Below are 23,752 nucleotides of genomic sequence, written 5' to 3'. Positions count from 1 at the left end.
TCACCTGACTTGCTTGATGTTGTGTAGAGCCAAGCCTATGTCTCCAGGCTTTCAGGCTCAAAGTCCCTGAATCCAGAGACAGCTCTGGCACCGAGGTGCCAAGGCAGCTGGCCACAGGAGCCTGGCTCCTACCCTGCTTGGGTCTGCTCATCCTCCAGAGAGTCTTTCAGCTCAGTCTGCCCATGTGCTTTGCCCCAAGGACTCCTTCCTGCCTGCTCAGAGCCTGGAGCAGATACTTCAGGAATGAGACTGAAACTGGATGCTACCCTCTGGGGGCAGTTGTACAACAACTCCTCTGGCCTTGGTCCCTAGGGTGTGTTCATGATGGTACCACTGTCCACCGTATCCCTTGGCAGCATCAGCCGTTCTTACTCTGCAGTTATGTGGTTAATGAGCTATAGCCGGGGACCTGGCCAAGACATTGTTGCAGGAAGGGGGACCCCTTCCAGGGCCCGAGCGTGGGCTCTTGTTTAACACCCGGAAATGAGTTGTCCGAGGAGACACACGTGCTGACAAACCAAAAGACTTTCTTGGGAAGGGGCGCCTGGGAGGAGAGCAGTGGGGTAAAGGAACCCAGGAGAACTGCTCTGCCATGTGGCTCGCAGCCTCAGGTTTTATGGTGGTGATGTTAGCTTTCCGGGTTGTCTCTGGCCAGTCATTTTGCTTGGTTTGACTCAGGGTCCTTCCTGGTGGCGCACGTATCTCTCAACCAAGATGGGTTCCAGCCTGAGGGTTTCTGGGAGGTTAGGGCAGGACATATCATCTCCTCCCTCCTCCTTTCGGCCCCTCCCGAATTCTTCCAGGTTAGTTTTTTTTTTAATTTTTATTTTTGGCTGCGTTTGGGTCTTCGTTGCTGTGCGTGGGCTTTCTCTAGTTGTGGCGAGTGGGGCTACTCTTCCTTGCGGTGTGCGGGCTTCTCATTGCGGTGGCTTCTCTTGTTGTGGAGCATGGGCTCTAGGATCGAGGGCTTCAGTAGCTGTGGCACGTGGGCTCAGTAGTTGTGGCTCCTGGGCTCTAGAGCACAGGCTCAGTAGTTGTGGCTCACGGGCTTAGTTGCTTGGCGGCATGTGGGATCTTCCCGGACCAGGGCTCGAACCCGTGTCCCCTACATTGGCAGATGGGTTCCTAACCACTGCGCCACCAGGGAAGTCCCCAGTTTAGTTTTACAAACATACTATGGGCTGGCATGTCTTGTCCTCCCTCCTTTTGGCCCCTCCCGAATTCTCCCAGTTAGTTTTCAGCAGCAGCGCTGCGTTCTTTGGGACCTCCTGCTGTGAGACAACTCAGGCAAGCCATTGTCATTGTGCCTGGCCAAGGCAGGCAGTTTTGGTCAGTGGTTCCCTACCAATGCGAGCAAAAACCTTCTACATCAGAGTCACAGCCTGGACCTTACCTTGTATCCATCTGACAAGAGCACCAGGTCCAAATAATTACTCAGATAACCGACTCAGATTTATTCCGAGCTTCTCTTTTTCTAGGATTTAGGTAGGAGTTTGAATTGATCAGTAACTGGGAAGACAGAAACCATTCTAGGTATTTCCAGCAGAGGAGAATTTAATAAGGGGCATTGGTTACAAAAACATAGGAAGAGCTGGAGGAGCAAAAGAGGAAAAACATTGTTACGAGGGATTAGTTCCAGCAGAAATCCATAGCAACCAAGGGCTGGGGGAGCAAAAGTGGCCTGGTAGTGTTACCCCCAATCCAGAAGCTCACGCTGATGTTGACGTGTCTGTACCTGATACCATCATGGATGAGAATGAAGTGAGGAGCCCAGGAAGCCCTCACTGAAGCCCCTACCAGAAGCATAATGGCTTCCATCTTCTTCCTGCCTTCTATTCTCATGAGAGTGCCTCCCATTGGCAAACCTAGCTGGTACCCAGCTGGCAGAAAGAGTCCAAGAAATGTCATTTCGTGACTTTTAGTGCAGGCAGTAAAAGGGAGTTGCTAGAAAAACTGAGCGCCAACAGAATCTTTGGCACGGCAACCATTTTCTGAGGTCTTAGACATCTCCCCATGAATCACTGTAGAGTTCTCAGCAAGGAGAAGAACACAGAGCAGTCCTGCGCAGCCAGTGCAGGTAGGATAGCGCTCAGGCTGTGAGCGCTGGACACGCTCCTTTGGAAGGACATGACTTGAGGCCAGATGTTCAGGTCAGAAGAGGCCCTCACAGATGTTGCTTTCACTCTCTCCCCTATGACTTGGTATGTGCAAGCTAGCTCTTCAAAACAACCCCTCCCCCCCCATTTTGGACTCTCTCTTTCCTCACATTGGAAGGGCCAGAGGTGATGGGATGGGAGGAGATACAAATCTTCACGCTGAGCAAGCTTTGGCAGAATCTTCTAGGGATCACACTGTTCAGATGTCCAGATTGTGTGCAACAGTGGAAAGAAAATGCTGATTATTCTCAAAAAGCAACAAGCATGTCTTAAGCCAGACCAGATGGGCCTGGAACGTTCCCAGAGGGAGAGAGAACTAAGAAATGAACCCCAGTTTCAGGGCATTTATCCTAGAGAGGGCCAGGGCGAGGTTCAGGCATCTTTGGGGGAAGGGGAATTTGTGCACGTAGTGAGGGTGGAGTAATGGTGAAAAGGGGACCCGTGAGCCACAAGAGAGCAAAGAGCTCCCAGGAAAAAAAAGAAATGGACAAAGCAATCAGGCAATTCTTTCTTAGATTTTGTGAGCTTGTTCCCAGTGAATTTTACTGCAGGGATGTCATGGACACTTTTGGCTTTAAATGTATTATTAAATTCATTTAATGACTTTGTGTGTTGGCAAGGCTCAGGGGTCCTTGAGCACAACTCAGAGCCTCAGCCTAGTTTAGGAGCTGACACATGGTGGCCAAGCATTTCCCAGATTTCCACACAGCCTTGAACAGTGCCTCTGGGCCACAGCTGTACTGAGTGCTGAGGAAACCGTCTCAGTTCTCCTCCAGATCTGGAGGGAAGAGAGAACACTGGGCTCACTTTTCACTCTGAGGTGGTGGTCTTTTCACTTTTCACTCTATGGTCTGGCTAATTTGAAAGGACCACAAGTTAAAATTCTTTATCTTATGCAGCCCACACTCTGGCAGTGGGTTCAAATCCATGGTTATTTCAGAAACAGATATAGATAGAAATCAGTCAGTGTGGGAGAAACAACATACTGCAAATTGCAGGAGGGTAAAATATTTAGAGAGCCGCAACTTCCATTGATATAAAAAAAAAATAAATAAACCGGAGAATGTAATAACTATTGTTTGGGGGGATTTTTTTTTCTTTTTTTCCATTTTTAGTTCATTTTGGTTACATTGGCATTTAGATAGAACAATGGACAGTTAGAATTACAAGGCCTCATCTAGAGACCAGATTTTGAGTAGACACACGATCTCTCTTTTAGACCAACACTTTTTCCTAGGCCAAAAGAGAAAGAGACCAAAATTCAAGTAAGTTTAAAATCCATGGGCAATGAAAACTGAGCAGGTATCTTCGGACATGCAGGGAGCCCCATTTCGTTTTTTTAACAAAGGTCCACATACAAACCAACTTGGTTTTTAGAATTACTCTTTGCTTGTTTTATATTTCCTACAGAATAGAATAGTTGGAGAGTTAACACAAATGGAAGTCTGGAATAAAAAAAAAAAATCTCTGATTTTAGATATGCAAATTATGGAATACGTTTCTGGCTTCCCAATCATCTGACAGCTGGGTTGATCCAATGACCCACAAGGAAGTTTGCTGGGCTGAATGGTATTATTTCCAGAGATTCAGTTGAGGATACAGATATCATGGGGCTAAGAATAAATGTGTCAGTGCGTTGTTGTAGATGCTCTTAAATCATATTGAATTTTTCCTGGGTTGACCAATACACATTTTCTTGCAAACTTTCAGGAAGCTAGTTTCAGCTTTGCAACAAGTTGCAATTTTTAGTTTGGTATCTTGCTTCTGATGATAGTGACTTCTAATTATGGAGTTCTTTGCTTTTCTTCTTGACTCTTCTGTCCATTGGGGAAAGTTTTCTAATATCTCATGGTGCCAAAGAAATGGAACCACCTTCCAGAGACATCCTCAAGGATTACACTCTAGCTGGGGGAAGCAAGCAATGGGGCAAGTTTTCCGTGTCCAGGTTTGTTCTGCCTCTGTCAGTCCCTTTCTTCCTGTGCCCCAGGAAATGACCGCCTCCTTCCTCCATCACCAACCTGCCGAAATTCCCCATCCAAGCAACCGTGAAGAATAACATGGTTGTTTGAAACCACTAAGTTTTGTGTGGTCAGTTGTTTGGATGGGGAATTTCGGCAGGGCTCGGTGGCTCACCTCTGTTCCACATAGTAATGGCTGAAGTGCCTGATTGGGGCTGGAGGATCCAAGATGGCTTCACTCCCACGTCTGGCATCTCACTCAGAGGCGGCTGTACTGGCTGGCATTTGACTGAGTCTCTGTCTCTCTTCCTTCATAATTTCTCAGTTTCTCCACATGGCCTCTCTAGTCAGATAATTGGACTTCCTTAGATGGCAGCTGGCTTCTGAGATAGTGAACAGGAGAAGGTGCCAGACTCTTTAAGGGCCTACCCCTGGGACTGGCGTAGGGTCACTTTCCCTGTATTCTATTAGTCAAAGCAAGTCACAAGCCTGGCACAGATTCAGAGGGAGGGGAAACAGACTCCACCTCTTGCTAGGAGGAGCTGCATGTGTATAAGGGGATTATGGGTGGCCATCTTTGCAGGAAATTCACCAGAGTATCCTTTGTAAGAAATCAGAGCTTAGAAATCATTAGGTACTGTTAACAAGGCCAAAGTCATAATGCCTTAAACAAGATAGAAGTTCCGTTCTCGTATAAATGTTTGTCCGGGGCAGCGTCCTAGACCCAAACTCCTTCTCGTTTGTTCTTCCATCCTCAGCTTGCAGCTTTCATCCCACAGTCGAAGATGCTGTTCCGGCTCCCCACCTCATGGACATTCAAACCAGGGTGGAAGGTGGCGGGGGGTGGGGGTGGCCACACATACTTTTTGAAAAGCACATCAGTTCTTCTGACGACCCTCTGGTGGAAGCCATCCCATGGCCACACCTAACTTCAGACAAGCCTGGGAAATATAGTCTTTATTCTGGAGGGCCACAGGCCCAGGGAAACTTCTTTTGTGCTAAAAAAAAAAAAAAGAGGGGGGATGGGAGAGCAGTTGAACAACCACTAGTCTCTGCCACATCGACTGTACAGAGTGAGAGGAAGTTGGTGTAAAAGATCAAGGGAGAAAAGAAGGGAGAAAAAGATTAGTTAAAAAGCCAGTTGGTGTAAATCAACTATACTTCAATAAAATAAAATTTAAAATTCGACCAAAAATCATATACCATATATGTAAAAGAATTTATAGAAACAATTTGCATAAAAATTGAGGTTCTCATTGCAATAATCAGTTGTATTTAATAAAGAAAATGTATAAGATAGTTCCCAAACATAAATCCAGTTGGAATGAGTTATGGAGGACATCAGAGAGGAAAGGAGCATTAAATGGAGTCTGTTTGCTGTGAGCAGCTGTGATGATCCTTTACATTCTTGAGATAAGAATATCACCTTGCCTTAGAATGAGGTGGAGGGAGTGAAGAACGCGCACCCCCACCCCAGGTCAGGCAGTCCCAGGCACAAGTTACTGTTATGTTCTGAAGCACCTAGTCTTCATACCTCTAACAGTCATGTTCAAACACAGGTCTCCACTGGAAAACATTATTTAAGCAAACATTTTAGGATGCAGTTAATTTATAACCTTAGTTTAAAGGGTTTTTTTCCCTTGTTATCTGTTGGCCAGAACATTGCCCTTTTCACCCTCTTTCTTATTTCCACTACCTACCACCTACCTGGTTAGACGTGTTCAATATTCCCAGGTATATAGTTTAGCTTCTCAGATAAACAGTAGTTGATACAGTGCAATATATTTGTTTCTGATATTTTTATATGCAGAGAAGAAACTAGAGCACAGAGGAGGGAGACAGTTTGTCAGATGTCTCCAGTGAGTGGGGCAGAGGCCAGGCTTTTCACGAGAGTTGCACAGTTGCCACACAATAACTGGCTCTGTGGGCATCCTGACTCAACAGGGAATCATGATTATGTTTCTATAGTAACTTCGTTTATTTCATTCATGAAAATTTATAATAACTTAGAAAAAGCAATGATGGCCATGGCTGTATAATAATAGGCTTCAGTTCTGGAGCATCTGTGGAAGGGCAGGCCAGCTGGTCTCTTGAGCTGAAAGAGAGGCCATGACACTGAAAGAATGTGTGTGCAGAGGATGGAGGAAAACACTAGGTCAGCAGCAGACAGACATACAGAAGTGTTCGGCTGATTAAAATAATTGAAAAATATGCGATCATGTCTTAGAATCTCAGACCACAAAGAAATCCCAAAAGAGAGGAGATGCTTCCCAGTCTATAAATGGGGATGATAATAACAGTACTTAGTCTAGTAGGTGGTGGCGAGAATTCAGTGAAATAATGCAGGGATAGTACTTCGCCTGGGGTGGACAGGTAGGAGGATTCAGTAAATATTAGCTATTATTTTTAGTGCTTTATTTCTTCTTGTTTCTGGCTTGGAAGAACACCACTTCTGAAAAATTAGGCCAGTTTCAACAGATCATTGTTAGCTGTCAGAAGCTGGCTTTCAGAAGCTCTGAGACTCTTTACCCAGATAAGCTAATTTGGAGTGGTGTTTGCTCAGTGTCAATATGTCAAGGTTATAGGGAAAACAACCCAGCCTATCATCCAGCTGTTTAGTTTACATGACACAGAGGGTAAGAGTATCTCTTCACTCTGACAATGTCACTCCAAGAAAATCTGGTAACACTAAGTAATTTTACATTGAAATCTATCTCCTCAGCCCCTCCCTTTTGGCTTTAAATTTTTTAAAAATAAATATGCTTTCTATTATGAGGTTGCCAACTGTATTTGACCAGCAGGGGGCAGGTATTTTATACTTGTCTTCCTGATTCACCCAAAGCTGTGAAATGTTCATCTGAATTGTAAAGTATGTCTTCTATTACCTATCATAGTAAAACCAGAAAAAGGGGGATTATTTTTAAAAACTTATCAACTGAAAATAGACACCTCTAATGTATTTGAAGCAGCTTCCATTGCACCATCACATTTATAAACTTTATCAATTCTAAGAAGCATATTTTTTTTTCACATTTTACTATCCCTGAAGTTAGGATGCATCTCACAATTGATAGTGACTTAGAGTCAATAAAATATGGTAGTTATTCAATTTAGGATTAGTGTATTAGGGCTGTAAATTCACACTCCATTGAAGCATGCCATAGAATGAAAATGAATTTGGATAGCTGAAGACAAAATTGTTTAACAAATTATTCACAATTTCTTACCCTAAATAAAATGAGAAGTTATTGGACAAGACACAGGAGAAAGTATATGAAGACTTTACTTGGTGCATTTAGTCTCTCAAAGATATTTGTAATTCAGAATCGAATGACATTTCATTTTCATTCAGGCTGTAGTAGCATGTAAATAATTACCAGCTGACATGTAAAGCAATGCAAATCTACATGTTGTTAATTTACTCTGCCTTCTTTAAATACATTCTCTACCTATTCAGAATCATCAAGTAGAATTTGCCAAAGTTTGAATTCCCCCTTCTTCTGATTTCACTTTAGCTATAATAAGATGAAATCTAACCGAGGAAGAAATTGACATCTCATTTATTTCTAGCCCTCATTATCAACCCATCCTTGATAGTGAGGGGGCAGAAATTCTATTACCAGGTAGGGAAACTATTTGGGGAACTTTGGGAGGTCTTTGGAGGGTCAGAACCAAGGTAAAACTGTCCCGAAATACAAAACCATAGGTGTGGTCCAGTGGCAGTTGGAGGGGAGAGTGGACCCAGACAGATCATTGTTTAAGATATTGAGGGGAATGTTGGGAATAGACACAGCCAGGAGAGAGAGAGCTGGTTCCAGGGGTAAGTGCTCTAATTTGGGTTATAATTCACATTATCATTATTTACATGCCTGGGCTTAAATAAATCACTCTCTGAGCCTCAGTTTACAGATCTGTAAAATGAGAGCATTGGGTAATTCTTTTAAGCCTCCATAGCATTTACTTTTTTAAAAATAAGTAAATAAATAAATTTATTTATTTATTTTTGGCTGCGTTGGGTCTTCGCTGCTGCGCGCGGGCTTTCTCTAGTTGCGGCGAGCGGGGGCTACTCTTTGTTGCGGTGCGCGGGCTTCTCATTGTGGTGGCTTCTCTTGTTGCGGAGCACGGGCTCTAGGCGCGCGGGCCTCAGTAGTTGTGGCGCATGGGCTTAGTTGCTCTGCGGCATGTGGGATCTTCCCCGACCAGGGCTGGAACCCGTGTCCCCTGCATTGGCAGGCGGATTCTTAACCACTGCGCCACCAGGGAAGTCCCCGTAGCATTTACTTTTATGTAGCCTGGGGCAGTGTCATTTTATACCTCGTGTCATAGTTCACATATGGTAACATAATCCCCCAACAGACTGTAGACTCTCTGAGAAGTACATGGTTCTTTTGCCTTTGTGCCCGCCCAAACCCAGCAGTTGGAATGATGCCTTGGGGAAGGCAGGTACTCACTAAAGATTTGTTGCCTTGAATTGAATGGAACTAGATGATACCTAAGGCACCTTTCTCTAGTCTCCTATGACGCTGTCTTTAAGGCAGAAGGGACTCACAATGGCTGAATGACTTCTAGTTGAGTGCCATATTGCCAAGTCAGCAGGCAGAGTTTGGAAGCATGGGGAAGAAGTTGCTGTAGCTAATAAATTACCCCACGAGACACCTAGCAAGGCCAGCTGATCGCAGGTTTAGCCATGCACAGGTGAGTACTCAATCTTTAAAACTCAGCAGGCAAGAAGGGGCAAGATGAAGGGAGGGAAGAGAAATACAGAGGGGTGAAGAAACCCTTCAGAAGTGGGGAGCACCTAGACCTTTGGGCATGTCAAATGCTGGGTGTTGAACCCCAGGTTGATGAGATATTTCCTGCTGATGGTGAGAATATTCTGGTTCTGTTTGCAGATATAGAACCTCCTAGAATCAAGTGCCCAAGTGTGAAGGAACGCATTGCGGAACCCAATAAATTGACAGTCCGGGTGTCCTGGGAGACCCCTGAGGGAAGAGACACAGCAGATGGCATTCTCACTGAGTAAGTGCAACGTGGCAGCTGGAATGATGCTGCCTCTTTTATGTGAGACATTCACTACCCAGAGTGAGGAAGTGTATCTATGCTGGTCAGTTTATGCTTTCAGACTCAGTACAGCACTCTTTCAGCCATTCCTCATTCATTTCTTTATTTTTCTTCACCGTCCGACATGCTATATTTTTCACTTTCGTGTCTGTCTCCACTACAGTATGTTCACTGCCATATCCCTAATGCCCAGAACCATGCCTAGCACATAGTTGGTACTCAGTAAATATCTGTTGAAGGAAAGAAAGGAAGTAAGATGACGGGGTGGTGGGGAGAAGGGAGGAGAAGACACAGAAGGAGGAAGAGGAAGCCAACTGGTAAATTCAGGGATAGACTCACCCCCATTGCCTGCCAGGGGGCCCCCCGGGCCTTCCTAAGCCACCGCCTCCCTGGGAACCTCTGTGTCTCCCAGGTGGAGCCCGATGTTACCCCCCTTGTGCTCTGTGAGTGTGGTTTAGTGCAGAACTTTTCTATCCCTTGCGTTTTGGCACCTGCTTCTTTCAAAACATTTGATTTTTATTTTTTAAAACTTGCAACCACATTAAACACTTAAAGAAGCAGCTTATAAAAAAAGAGACAGGGTCTTCTGCCTTCTTCCCTACCCCCATTCTCCAGGACCAACTGCATGAGTAGTTTGAAATACATCCCAAATGTTTTTAAAAATTGGTGGTTCCCTTCGGTGAAGTTCAGCCACATGTTGTTCTAATCTAGCATATGGGCCTGTGCCCCTGCGGCTATTTGCTGGGCCCCCACCTTTCCTGAAGGCCACTACTTCATGTCAGCACGTTCACATCCATGCCTTAAAGTTCATGGTCCTGCTAGACCTCCTTACCGAGTTTCCATCTGTGGGCAAAGAATACCTCTGACTTACCCCCTGGTGAGCCATACAGCAGGGAAAGACTTTCTAGAATCCTATCAACCCAGGCTGGGCAAGAGGAAATGTTTTTAAGCAATTATTAGCCATAACAGAACATCTTCTACTAGGAAGAGCCTGAGTCTCTCACTCCTACCAGGACATTTTGTTCCTACAGCCTGAAAATTATCTCCCTGTGCACCATCTAGCTTAGATCATATTTGTTATGTTTCCCCTTGTAACTCCTCAAAGATAAACTTTGAGGATTAAGAAAATTATTTATTTGCTGTTGTATACACATGTCACAAACCCCTAAGGAGAAACTTTAGGCAATTGGGATGAAAAAATAAATCACAGTTGATAGAATCGGGGATTGGGTTTTAACTATCATTGACTCTTTTGGGACCCAGCACAATGCCTGGCTAACCCCTAGCCCATAATAGGTTCTTAGATTTTTTTTCACAACTGTGATTGCTATTGAAATCTGGTATAATAAACACACAGTATCAGGTCATCAGATGACTCTATCAAGCAAGGATATTCACCTTGGCATTTCTGTGGGTAACCTGTGTGTTATGGTTAGAAATGTGACATTTTGAAGGCGCGTCTTAGTAGCCCCGACGCCTCTGTTCAGAGCACCTGTCGGCTTCCTGAGCTCTACAGCTCAGAGCCTGCGGAGGCGTGGAGCAGGACGCTTCCTTGGGCAGAATGAGGAGTTCAGGGAAGGCCGTCTTGTCCCCTTTGCAGCTCTTGCTTGGCCTCCTTGCTTCTCTGACATTTCTCTTCCCCGTGTGTTTTGGAAGCTCCTGTTATATAGTCCCCTTCTAGGAGGGAAGGCTCTAGTGTCAGGCACTGAGACAAGTGCTTCCTGTGAGCTCCCTTAGTTACTCCTTATGACTGTTATTTGCATGTCACGGATGAAAGAGTGTCTCCAAGAGGTGAGCAGCCACTCATATTGGAAGTCTGATTCCTTTCAGGTTTATCTGCGTTTAAATTGTGCTTCTTGAGGACCTTAAAGCATCTAAGGTTCAAAGTGACACGTCTCTAATGGTGGGATTTCTGGCACTTTCCTAACACCCCTCACTTCACCCTTTTACAAGTAAACGGCTACCTTGTCCACCTATGTGGAAGGTTCTCCTCAATGGTGACAGTGATAATTTCACATGCCTGTTATTAGCCAATAGTCTCATTATTTCTAAGAAGTATAGAGAGAAGGGAAATTATCTATTGAAAAACAAACAAAACCTGGCATTTGATCATGTTGTACCTACTGATGTTCTTATCAGACAACCAAGAAGAAAGATGCAGGAGTCACCCTTGCTGTGTGACCTTGGGCAAGTTCCTTGATCTTTTGGTGCCTCAGTTTCCTCATCTGTGAAATGGGGATAATAATTCCTACCTCATGGGGTTGTTGTGAGGATTAAATAAACTAATATATGTAAAATGCCTAGAAACATGCCTGACATGTGTAAGGTTTATGTACTTGCAAAGAACAATAATAATGATAATAATAATATTATTAATAATAATAACATTAGTATTATTAGGATCACCAAGGAATCACAGTGAACTTGCCTTTTGCTCAGGAAAGGTCTCCACCCAGATAGAAAAAGCAGAGAAAGTTCTAGCGCCCCCTGCAGGCCCAAATTGCCAATGAGTGCCTGGACGACCCTCTCAAATGATTTTCCTCACAGAAAATTCCCTCATTCTCCCAGCAGGGAGGCAATGCAGGTCCCCCTTGGAACAAAGGAAGGAAGAGTTGGGCCCTGGGTTCTGAGCATCCCCCATCCTCTGTTCTACATTCCAACGAGAAAAATAAATCTGAACTTCCCAGGAATTGGGGACTTCCATTTTTCTGGTCTCAAACCGTTCTTCCAAAACAGAGTAAAGCTCAGGAAATTCTATTCTTCGAGAATTAAAGTAGTAAAACTGGTCTAATGGCTGTCCCTTGGAGTCTGTGTATCTTGGGCAGAGTGGGTACTCAACAGATGCCCGTGATGGTCCTCTTTGATCATTATGCTCATCATGGCCCAGCTGTTGTTAGGCCTACAATGATCATCTTTGGTGTTTCTGATTTTTTTTCCCCCTTTAAGTGTTATTCTAAAAGGCCTACCCCCAGGCTCACATTTTCCAGAAGGAGACCACAAGATCCAATACACAGTGTATGACAGAGCTGAGAACAAGGGCATTTGCAAATTTCGAGTTAAAGTAAGAGGTAAGATGACTGGTTCTTGGCTTTTTTCTCTCTTTACAAGAACAAAGGGAAACAGAGCCTTAAGCAAGCACCCTCTGTGAGTGCCCACTGCCAGAGGGAGACTTGCCAGCTCTGGATTAGCCTCTGATCATGAGGCTAGGGGAAGGGTGCCATCTTAATGCCTGAATTTCACAATTTCAATCCGGATGAGGTCCGGTGCTGGCAGATTATTGAAGGAGTCTGAGAGAGCAGTAACTTTGTCTCACGTGAGCCCACAGCTGGCTGTCCCAGAAGAGTATTATTCAATAACTTTTCCACCCCTGGGCTTCGGTGACCAGCTAAAGCCTGTAAGTCCTTCTGTTGATATGAAGGAGGTTAGGAGAACCCCCCGCCCCAGCTGGGGTCACCAGGAGACCATGTTCTTGGTGTTCTAGAACTTTTGGTCTACCTGAAAAAAGGTTTATCTTATGCCTCAATGGGCAGTTACTTACTAACCATCCTTCCTCCTTATTCTTCTGAGTTCAACCGCCTCATCTAGAACACAGGTGGCTAAATCAGTTCATCTCAGTGGTCTTGTTAGTATGAACAGTGACCATCCCAAGGCCCACCCACTGGCCAGAGAGCTATGCCTGCCCCCTCGCTCATTTTCTGGTGCTTCTGAACCCTCCCCTTCCCTGGTTACTTTGTGGTGGGGAGCTCAGCACTAAGCCCCCTCTGGGCTTGTGTCCCACACAGTCAGACGCTGCGGCAAACTCAACGCCCCGGAGAACGGCTACATGAAGTGCTCCAGCGACGGCGATAATTACGGGGCCACCTGTGAATTCTCCTGCATCGGAGGCTACGAGCTCCAGGGGAGCCCTGCCCGAGTGTGTCAGTCCAACCTGGCCTGGTCTGGCACAGAGCCCACCTGTGCAGGTACGAGGGCAGCCCTCTCTCCAGCCAGCAGCAGACCCTGAAGACCCTTTGGCCCAGATTTCCAGTACAGGGAGGAGGGAGGGCTTCGTTCTATATACCGTGAAAGGTTCGGTGCCAGCCCTCTTCGTCGGATGGGTGAAAACAGTCCTCGACTCCCTGGGCAGCCCACCTCACCTGCCCTCCTCCTGTGCCTCTGCCTATCTTCTGATTTCTCTCTCATGTCCTGTAAGGAGGAAGCTGGCGGTAGGAGCCCAGAGCCCATTATGAATCAGCGGCATTATGAATCAGCACAGTCTGTACCCTTGTTCCTCCCTTCTACAAATGTAAGAATCTTTTTTACAAAGCCAGTACACTACTGCGCACAGATGATAGAATGCCTGCTTTGCATCACTGGCTGGAAAGTCCCGCAGACCTTGGGCATTTGGAATCTTCCTCCTAATGTCAAATGAGGAGGATAATACTTTGCCCACTCCCGGAGTGGTTGTAAGTATTCACTGAGGTCATCTATTCAACAGTGGAATTGAGCAGGGCCTGGCACAGGGTAAACTCTCAATACCTGTCAGCTGTTATTACTGAGGAACAAAAATTGGGCTGGGTAGTGATCATAGTGTGAAATTTGGACTAGCCAGAAAATTCCAGACATGTCTTTTATTTCTATACTTCACTGTTTTCTCGTTTGCTGGTACTTTCTCATCTTTATGCTTTCCCTTTAATCCCAGCCATTCAGAGTTAGCTGAGAGACAGAGACAGAGAGACACAGACACATACATCATCAGCTAAATGCCTGAGGCGCTTCGATTTCATACATCAAAGTACAAAGAACATTCCTCTTTCCTTCCCTGTCTCATTTCCTGAGGCAGGAGAGGAATGCCCACCCCCCAGGCCTAGCAAAAATACCCACATCCTCATCCCCAGAACCTGTGAATATATTACCTTACGTAGCAGAAGGGACTTTGAAGATGTAATTAAGTTAAGGATTTTGAGATGGGGAGAAGAGCGTGGATTATCCAGGTGGGCTCAATGGAATCACAAGCGTCCTTATAAGAGGGAGGCAGAGGTGCTCTCAGAGTCAGAGAAAAAGATGAGGGAAGCAGAGGTCAGAGAGGAGAGAGGCTGGAAGATGCTATGCTGCTGACTTTGAAGGTGGGGGAAAGGCTGCAAGTCAACAACCTTGACTTTACCCCAGTGAAACCCGTCCCAAACTTCGGACCACCAGGATTGTAAGAGAATGTCTGTTTGTTAAGCCACTGGGTTTGTGGTGATGAGTGATAGCAGTGAGAGGAAACTAACACACTTCCCCACTCCCCAACCCAGTGCTCCCTGGGACCACCTCCCGAGTAAACTAATATTTCTAGTTAAACCTTTATCTCAGGGTTGACTTCTTACACATATGGTTCTGTGTCATCACAGGCTGTGTTGAGCCAGAACCAGTAGAGAGTTTCTGACCTGTCTGGCCATTTCTGATTACAGCCATGAATGTCAATGTCGGCGTCAGAACAGCCGCTGCGCTTCTGGATCAGTTTTATGAGAAAAGAAGACTGTTCATTGTGTCCACACCCACAGCCCGAAACCTCCTCTACCGGCTGCAGCTGGGGATGCTGCAGGTGAGTCCTTGCAGCAGGGCCAAGGCGGGAGGGAGACCTCTGAACAGGAAGGGTCCAGTCATTTCATTAAAAGCAAAGGCCAGATTCAGTGCCTAATCCATTTCCCGTGAGCTTCAGGAATTGGCACTTCAGAACTCCCACCATTCATTTCTGGTTCTGGGGTATAACCTAATTAACATTGACTCCCCAGAGCTAACCCAATCGTTTTCCAACTGATGAGGTTTGGCTGTCTTCACTAATAAGCCTAATTGACATGCTGTCCAGGTTCAGCCAAAGAACAAATTGTCTTTGCTGAACCCATCCAGGACATGCCTGCTAGGGAGGCGATCGAGCAGCTGTTGGCCCTAAAGGCTGGCTCAAGGGATGAGAGGGGTCTAGGAGCCCTCAGGCCCCACATCCTGCTGCAGGGAGCTTCCCCAGCTCTCACAGAGCTCCTCAGAGAGGGATAACCGTCCTTTAGAGAAGCGGTTCTCCAAGTGTGCTCTGTGGACCAGCGGCATCAGTATGACCTGGGAGCTTGTAAGAAATGCAAATTCTCGATCCCCATCCCAGACCTGCTGGATCAGAAACTACATTTTAGCAAGACCTTCAGGTGATTCCTAAGAACTTCAAAGTTTGATGGGGGGTGCTTTTCTAGGGAATGTGCCCTTTTTAGCTGTGTAAGTTTTGTAGCTACAGAATGAGGCAACCAGTGTCTTTTGGGGGAAAAACCAAACAAGCTAGAAACTGAAAGGATTGAATTAGAACTTGTTTGATTTCTGTCCTGAAGCGTGTTGTCAATAAGAGGGGCCAGTCTGATTGAATGCTAAAGAGGTAGGATGTTATGCTGGGTCATGGACACGGTGCTGCACATTTTTGGAGGAATGTTTCATTCATGTATTACAGTGAATAGAACTAGGTTTTCAGAACAATCTTGGTTTAATCAAAGGCTACAATTTTTTTTTTTTTTCTTTTTTGCGGTTCACGGGCCTCTCACCGTGTGGCCTCTCCCGTTGCGGAGCACAGGCTCCGGACGCGCAGGCCCAGCGGCCATGGCTCACGGGCCCAGCGGCTCCGCGGCACGTGGGATCCTCCCGGACCGGGGCACGAACCCGCGTCCCCTGCATCGGCAGGCGGACTCTCAACCACTGCGCCACCAGGGAAGCCCCAAAGGCTACAATTTAACTTCTCATTTCAGCATTAAGACAATGAATGCTGATAAATCTTTGTTTATTCTCCCCATGTACTTGGACTTCCCATGAACTCTGAAGAGCCATATAAAACATTTTGGGCTCCTTTGATAGGGACCCAATTCATCTCGTCTTTAACCCCAATCCCTTCCACCTGACCTCCACCTTGTGTTGCCTCATCCCAGCTAGGGAGTTGCTCTTTGGTTAGCACAAGCCCGCACCACTCCACTGTGTGGGAAATTGGCCTTGCAGGCTCTATTTCACAACCATACGTTTCCTGACCTCTTCTTTCCCTCTCCTTTTTTTTTTTCTTTTGGCTGCATTGGAAATTCGTTGCTGCATGCGGGCTTTTCTCTAGTTGTGGTGAGCAGGGGCTACTCTTTGTTGCAGTGCACGGGCTTCTCATTGTGGTAGCTTCTCTTCTTGTGGAGCACGGGCTTTAGGCACGCGGGCTTCAGTAGTTGCAGCATGCAGGCTCAGTAGTTGTGGCACGCGGGCCCTAGAGCATGTGGGCTTCAGTAGTTGCAATGCGTGGGCTCAGTAGTTGTGGTGCATGGGCTCTAGGGCGCATGGGCTTCAGCAGTTGTGGCTCGAGGGCTCTAGAGCGCAGGCTCACTAGTTGTGATGCACGGGCTTAGTTGCTCTGCGGCATGTGGGATCTTCCTGGACCAGGGATCTAACCCGTGTCCCCTGCATTGGCAGGCGGACTCCCAACCACTGTGCCACCAGGGAAGTCCCCTGACCTCTTCTTAGTTCCATGGAAAAAAGAAAAAGCCAGACAACTTGCTTTTTCTCTATTTGGCAAACTATGGCTTTTGTAAGTAAAATTTTATTGAAGCACAGCCAAGGCTTATTCGTTTGTGCATTCTCTGTGGCTGCTTTAGCACCACAAAGGCACCGTTGAGTAGTTAGGACAGAGACCATCCAGCCCCGTGAAACCTAAAATCTTTACTATCTGGCCCTTTACAGAAAATGTTGGCTGACCCCTGCCCTAGTCTATCCCATTCCTTCAGGTACTTGCTAAATTACTAATCAACTAGTTGGATAAGATATTTGCTATCAAGGTGTTTATATGTGACCCCCCCCCAACATATTTACATTGGCATTTTAAGCAGAGCCTTCAAGGAAAGGTTTGATTGGCTTCTGTGATTCAGTTAGAATAATAAAAATGTATATTTCTACCTTTTCTAACTTGTCTACCAATTCTGTCACCCCAGAGATATTTCAGTGGAACTGTAATAAAAACTTGGTGTTCTCATAATTCAGCAGTTTAAAATTTCTTTTCCCATTTAGTCATATTCATCTTAAATTAGTTTTTTGTTCCCTTACTGCCATTGGCACTCCTGATGAGACTTCCTGGCATATGGTTGAGTGGGTCACATTCCCGAGGCTCTTGCCAAGGGCCAGCTCTGGGGGCTGGAACATTTTCTTTTTTTAACAATTGAGGTATGATTGACATATAACATTAGTTTCAGGTGTACAACATAACGATTCAATACTTGTATACATTGCAAAACGATCACCACAGTAGTCCATTTAACATCCATCACCATACCTAGTGGCGAACATTTTTTTTCTTGTGATGAGAACTTTCAGGATCCACTCCCCTAGCTACTTTCAAATATACAGTACATTATTATTAACTAGAGTCACCAAGCTGTATATTGCGTCCCCATAATTTTTTCATTTTATCACTGGAAATTGTACCTTTTGACCCTCTTCACCCATTTTTGCCCAACCCCCAGCCCCCACCTCAGGAAAACACCAATCTGTTCTCTATATCCATGAGCTCAGTGTTTTTCTTTTTTTATTTTAAGATTCTACACATAAGAGAGATCATATGATATTTACCTTTTCCTCTTTTACTTCACTTAACATAATGCCCTCAAGGTCCATCCATGTTGCAGATGGCAAGATTTCACTTTTTTGTGGCTAAATAATATTCCATTCTACCTATCACATGTTCCTCATCCATTCCTCCATCAATGGACATTGAGGTTGTTTGCATAGCTTGGCTATTGTAAATAATGCTGCAGAGAACATGGGGGTGCTTATATCTTTTCAAGTTAGTGTTTTTCTGTGGATAAATACCCAGCAGTGGAATTGCTGGATCATATGGTAGTTGTATTTTTAATTTTCTGAGCACCCTCCATACTGTTGTGTCTGCACCAATTTACATTCCCACCAACAGTACACAAGCTCCATCCATGTAGAGCAGCAGTGCTGACTGTTATGTGTCTTTTTGACGATGGCCATCCTAACAGGCATGAGGTGATACCTCATGATTTTGATTTGCATTTTTCTAATGACTAGTGATGTTGAGCATCTTTTCATGTATTTGTTGGCCTTTCATATATCTTCTTTGGAGAAATGTCTGTTAAGGTCTTTTGCCCATTTTTAACTTAGAGTATGTATTTATTTGCTATTGAGTTGTATGAGTTCTTTAGATATTTTGGATATGAACCCCTTATCAGATAAATGGTTTGCAATTTTTCCCCCATTTTGTAGGTTGTCTTTTCACATGTTGATAGTTTCTTTTACTGTGCAGAAGTGTCTTAGTTTGATGTAATCCCACTTGTTTGTTTTCTTCATTTTGTTGCTAGTGCTTAAGGTGTCATATCCAAAAATCATTGCCAAGACCTATATCAAGGAGCTCTTTTGCCTGTTTTTACATCTAGGAATTTCATGGTTTCAGATCTTACATTTAAGTCTCTAATCCACTTCAAGTTCCTTTTTATAAGTAGTATAAGATAGGGGCTTTTTTTCAATTTTTTACCTGTGAATATCCAGTTTTTTCAGCACCAATTATTAAAGAGACTGTCTTTTCTCCATTGAATATTCCTGGCCTTTTGTCAAATATTAGTTGACTGTATATGCTTGGGTTTATTTCTTGGCTCTCAATTCTGTTCCATTTGATTTCTTTTTTGTTTTTAGGCCAGTACCATACTGTTTGAATTACCATAGCTTTATAGCATAGCTTGAAATCAGAAAGTGTGAGGCCTCCTGCTTTGTTCTATTCTCTAAGGATGGCTAGGTTATTTAGGGGTCTTTTGTGGTTCTATACAAACTTTAGGATTGTTCTTTTTTTCCCTACTTATGTAAAAATGCCATTAGAATCTTTTGGCTTTTCACCACCGAGTATGATGTAAGCTGTGGGAGGTACCTTCTTTCTCTACCAGAGTTTTTTTAAATCATGAATAGAAGTTGTATTTTGTCAAATGCTTTTTCTCCATATATTGAGATGATTTTTTTCATTCTATTAATCTGATGTATCACATTGATTAGTGTATGTTGAGCTGTCCTTGCATCCTAAGTATAATTCCACTCGGTCATGCTGAATTATCCTTTTAATATGCTGTTGAATTCAGTTTGCTAGTATTTTGAGAGTTTTTGCTTCTATATTAATCAGGGTTATGGATCTGTATTTTTCTGATAGTGTCCTTTTCTGGCTTTGGTGTCAGGGTAATGCTGACCTCATAAAATGAGCTTGGAAGTGTTTCCTCCTTTTCTATTTTTTTGGCAGAGCTTGGGGATTAGTGTTAATTCTTCTTTAAATGTTTGGCAAAATTCACTAGTGAAGCTATCCGGTCCTGGGCTTTTCTTCACTGGGAGATTTTTGATTACTGATTTCATCACCTTACTAGTAATTGGTGTATTCAGACTTTCTTTTCCTTCATGATTCACTCTTGACAGTTTGTATGTTTCTAAGAATTTTTCCACTTCTAGGTTGTCCAGTTTACTGGTGTAGAGCTGTTCACCATAATAGCTTCTTATGAACTTTGTATTTCTGTTGTATCAGTTGTAATGTCGTCTTTGTCATGTATAATTTTGTTGATTTGAGTTCTTTCTTCCTTGGTTAGTCTAGCTAAAGGATTGTCAATTTTGTTTATCTTTTCAAAGAACCAACTCTTAGTTTGGTTAATGTTTTCTATTGTTTTTCTGTTCTCAATTTCATTTATTTCTTCTCTAATCATTATTTCCTTCCTCTTGCTAATAACTTTGGGCTCAGTTTTTTTGTCTAGCTCCTTAAGGCATAGTTAGGTTGTTTATTTGGGAAATTTCTTGCTCTTTAATGTTGGTTTTTATTGTTGTGCACTTCCCTCTTATAATTACTTTCGCTGCATCCCATAAGTTTTGGTATGTTGTTTCTCCACTTTTTGTCTCAAGATACTTTATTGCCCCTTTAATTTCTTCTTTGATCCGTATGTTATTCAGGAGAATGTTGTTTAATTTCCATGTATTCATGAATTTCCAGTTTCCTCTTGTTACTTATTTCTAGTTTCATACCAGTGTGGTCAGAGAAGATACTTGGTATGATTTCAGTCTTCTTGAATTTTCTAAGACTTATTTTGTGACCTAACATATGGTCTATCCTAGAAAATGTTTTGTGTGTACTTGAGAAGAATGTGTTTTCTGCTGATGTTGGATAGGATATTCTGTGAATGTCTGTTAGTTATATTTGGTCTCTAGCGTTGTTCAAACTTGCTCTTACCTTACTGATTTCTCTGTCTGGATGATCTATCCATTGTTGAAAGTGAGGTGTTAACGTCCCCAACTATTACTATATTGCTGTTTACTTCTCCTTTTATTTAGCTCTATTAGTTTTTGCTTTATGTATTGATATTTCAGTTTTCCAATGTTGGGCACATCAATAATTATAATCTTTATAACTTCATGATATAATGATCCCTTTATCATTATAAAATCACCTCTTTGTCTCCTCTTACCATTTCAAAAATTAAAGCCTATTTTGTCTGATTTAACTACCCCTGACTTTTTTGAGTTATTTGCTTAAAATATTTTTCCATCCATTTACTCTGCCTATGTGTGTCTTGAAGGCTAAAGTCATTCCTGTAAGCAGCATATCATTGAATCTTTTTTTTTAAAAATCCATTTAGCTATTCTGTTTCTCGTTTGGAGAACTGAATCTGTTTACATTTAAAGTAATTATTGATAAATAAGGACTTATGCCATTTTGTTAATTGTTTTCTGGTTGTTTTCTAGATCCATTTTTCCTTCTTATCCTGCTTTCTTTTATTGTGTTTTGATGTTGTGAGGTATTAGTATGCTTTGATTTTATCATTCTTTGTAATTCAGGTTTATCCCTTGTTACCATGAGGCTTACATTCTAAGAAATCTTAAAATTAAAACACACTATTTTAAACTAATACCACCTTAACTTCAATAAAGTCTTAAGCTTTATACTTTAACTTCTCCTCCCTTCACATTTTAGGTTATTGACGTTACAATTTACATATTTTTTAATATTGTGTACCTAATTACTGTAGTTTTAGTTATTTTTACCATTTTTTTACTGTTACCTTTTAAAAAATTTTTATTTTATATTGGAGTAAAGTTGATTAAAAATGTTGTGTTAGTTTCAGGTGTACAGTAAAGTAATTCAGTTATACATGTATCTATTCTTTTTCAAATTCTTTTCCCATTTAGGTTATTATAGAATATTGAGCAGAGTTTCCTGTGCTATACAGTAGGTCCTTGTTGGTTATCTACTTTAAATATATCAGTGTGTACCTGTCAATCCCAAACTTCTACTCTATCCCTCCCCCTCTACTCTTCCTCCCTGGTAACCAACCATAAGTTTATTCTCTAAGTCTGTGAGTCTGTATCTGTTTTGTAAATAAGTTCATTTGTATCATTTTTTTTAGATCCTGTATGTTAGCAATATCATATGATATTTGTCTTTCTCTGTCTGACTTACTATACTTAGTATGATAATCTCCAGGTCCCTCCATGTTAGTGCAAATGGCATTATTTCATTCTTTTTAATGGCTGAGTAATATTCCATTGTATATATGTACCGCATCTTCTTAATCCATTCATCTGTCGATGGACATTTAGGTTCCTTCCATGTCTTGGCTATTGTAAACAGAGCTGCAATGAACATTGGGGTGCATGTATCCTTTTGAACCATGTTTTTCTCCAGTTATATGCCCAGGAGTGGGATTGCGGGATCATATGGTAGCTCTATTTTTAGGGTTTTTTTCCTTATAAATTTATTTATTTATTTATTTATTTATTTATCAACGGGCTTTCTCTAGTTGCGGTGAGCGGGGGCTACTCTGTTGCGGTGCGCGGGCTTCTCATGTCGTGGCTTCTGTTGTTGTAGAACACAGGCTCTGGGCACGAGGGCTTCAGTAGTTGTGGCATGTGGGCTCAGTATTTGTGGCTCGCGGGCTCTAGAGTACAGGCTCAGTAGTTGTGGTGCACGGGCTTAGTTGCTCCGCAGCATGTGAGATCTTCCTGGGCCAGGGCTCGAACCCGTGTCCCCTGCATTGACAGGCGGATTCTTAACCACTGCGCCACCAGGGAAGCCCCTACTTTTAGTTTTCTAGGGAACCTCCATACTTTAAGTTCTCCATAGTGGCTGTACCAATTTTATATTCCCACCAACAGTGTAGGAGGGTTCCCTTTTCTCCACACCCTCTCCAGCATTTATTGTTTGTATACTTTTTGATAATGGCTATTCTGACTGGTGTGAGGTGATATCTCATTGTAGTTTTGATTTGCATTTCTCTAATAATTAGTGATGTTGAGCATCTTTTCATATGCTTCTTGGCCATCTGTATGTCTTCTTTGGGGAAATGTCTATTTAGGTCTTCTGCCCGTTTTTTTTGATAGGGTTGTTTGTTTTATATTGAGCCACATGAACTGTTCATAAATTTTGGAGATTAATCCCTTGCAGGTTGCATTGCTTGCAAATGTTTTCTCCAAATCTGTGGGTTGTCTTTTTGTTTATTGTTTCCTTTGCTGTGCAAAAGCTTTTGAATTTAATTAGGTTCCATTTGTTTATTTTTGTTTCTATTACTGTGGGAGACAGATAGAAAAAAATATTGCTGCAATTTATGTCAAAGAGTGTTCTTCCTCTATTTTCCTCTAAGAGTTTTATGGTATCTGGTCTTACATTTAGGTCTTTAGTCCTTTTTGATTTTATATATGTGTATGGTATTAAATAATGTTCTAATTCATTTTTTTTTTACATGTAGCTGTCCAGTTTTCCCAGCACCATTTATTGAACAGACTGTCTTTTCTCCATTGTATACTCTTGCCTCCTTTGTCGTAGATTAATTGACCATAGATGCATGGGTTTATTTCTGGGCTTTCTATACTGTTCGATTTATCTATATGTCTGTTTTTGTGCCAGTACCATACTATTTTGATGACTGTAGCCTTGTAGTATATAGTCTGAAATTAGGGAGCCTGATTCCTCCAGCTCCATTTTTCTCTCTCAAGATTGCTTTGGCTATTCAGGGTCTTTTGTGCATCCACACAAATTTTAAGATTTTTTTGGGTTCTAATTCTGTGAAAAATGCCATTGGTAATTTGATAGGGATTGCACTGAATCTGTAGATTGCTTTGGTTAGTATAGTAAATTTTTTTTGAATTATTTATTTATTTATTTATTTATTTTTGGCTGCATTGGGCCTTCATTGCTGCCCGCGGGCTTTCTCTAGTTGCAGTGAGCGGGGGCTACTCTTCATTGCGGTGCATGGGCTTCTCATTGCGGTGGCTTCTCTTGTTGCAGAGCATGGGCTCTAGGCATGTGGGCTTCAGTAGTTGTGGCACACAACTCGAACCCGTTGTGGTTAGTTGCTCCGCGGCATGTGGGATCTTCCTGGACCAGGGCTCGACCCCGTGTCCCCTGCCCTGGCAGGTGGATTCTTAACCAGTGTGCCACCAGGGAAGCCCTAGTATAGTAATTTTGACAATATTATTTCTTCCAATCCAAGAACATGGTACATCTTTCCAACTGTTTGTGTCATCTTTAATTTCTTTCATCAGCATCTTATAGTTTCCAGAGTACAGGTCTTCTGCCTCCTTAGG

At 43.1% G+C, this 23,752-nt stretch overlaps 1 protein-coding gene across 2 annotated transcripts in view; it reads left to right on the top strand.

Moving 5' to 3' along the window:
* Positions 1-23,752, top strand: part of SRPX (sushi repeat containing protein X-linked) — a 104,352-nt gene that overhangs the window by 55,734 nt on the left and 24,866 nt on the right. For both annotated transcript variants that reach the window (XM_024116483.1, XM_024116484.3), the window contains 4 exons: positions 9,007-9,133; positions 12,122-12,243; positions 12,958-13,137; positions 14,608-14,741. In XM_024116483.1, coding sequence (XP_023972251.1) covers positions 9,007-9,133; positions 12,122-12,243; positions 12,958-13,137; positions 14,608-14,741 — 563 coding nt within the window. The remainder of the gene's footprint in view (positions 1-9,006; positions 9,134-12,121; positions 12,244-12,957; positions 13,138-14,607; positions 14,742-23,752) is intronic.

Source organism: Physeter macrocephalus, chromosome 21 (genome assembly GCF_002837175.3).
Source record: "Physeter macrocephalus isolate SW-GA chromosome 21, ASM283717v5, whole genome shotgun sequence".
Lineage (NCBI taxonomy): Eukaryota > Metazoa > Chordata > Mammalia > Artiodactyla > Physeteridae > Physeter > Physeter macrocephalus.
The sequence above is the reverse complement of the archived record's forward strand: the minus strand, read 5'-3'. Positions and strand labels throughout refer to the sequence as shown.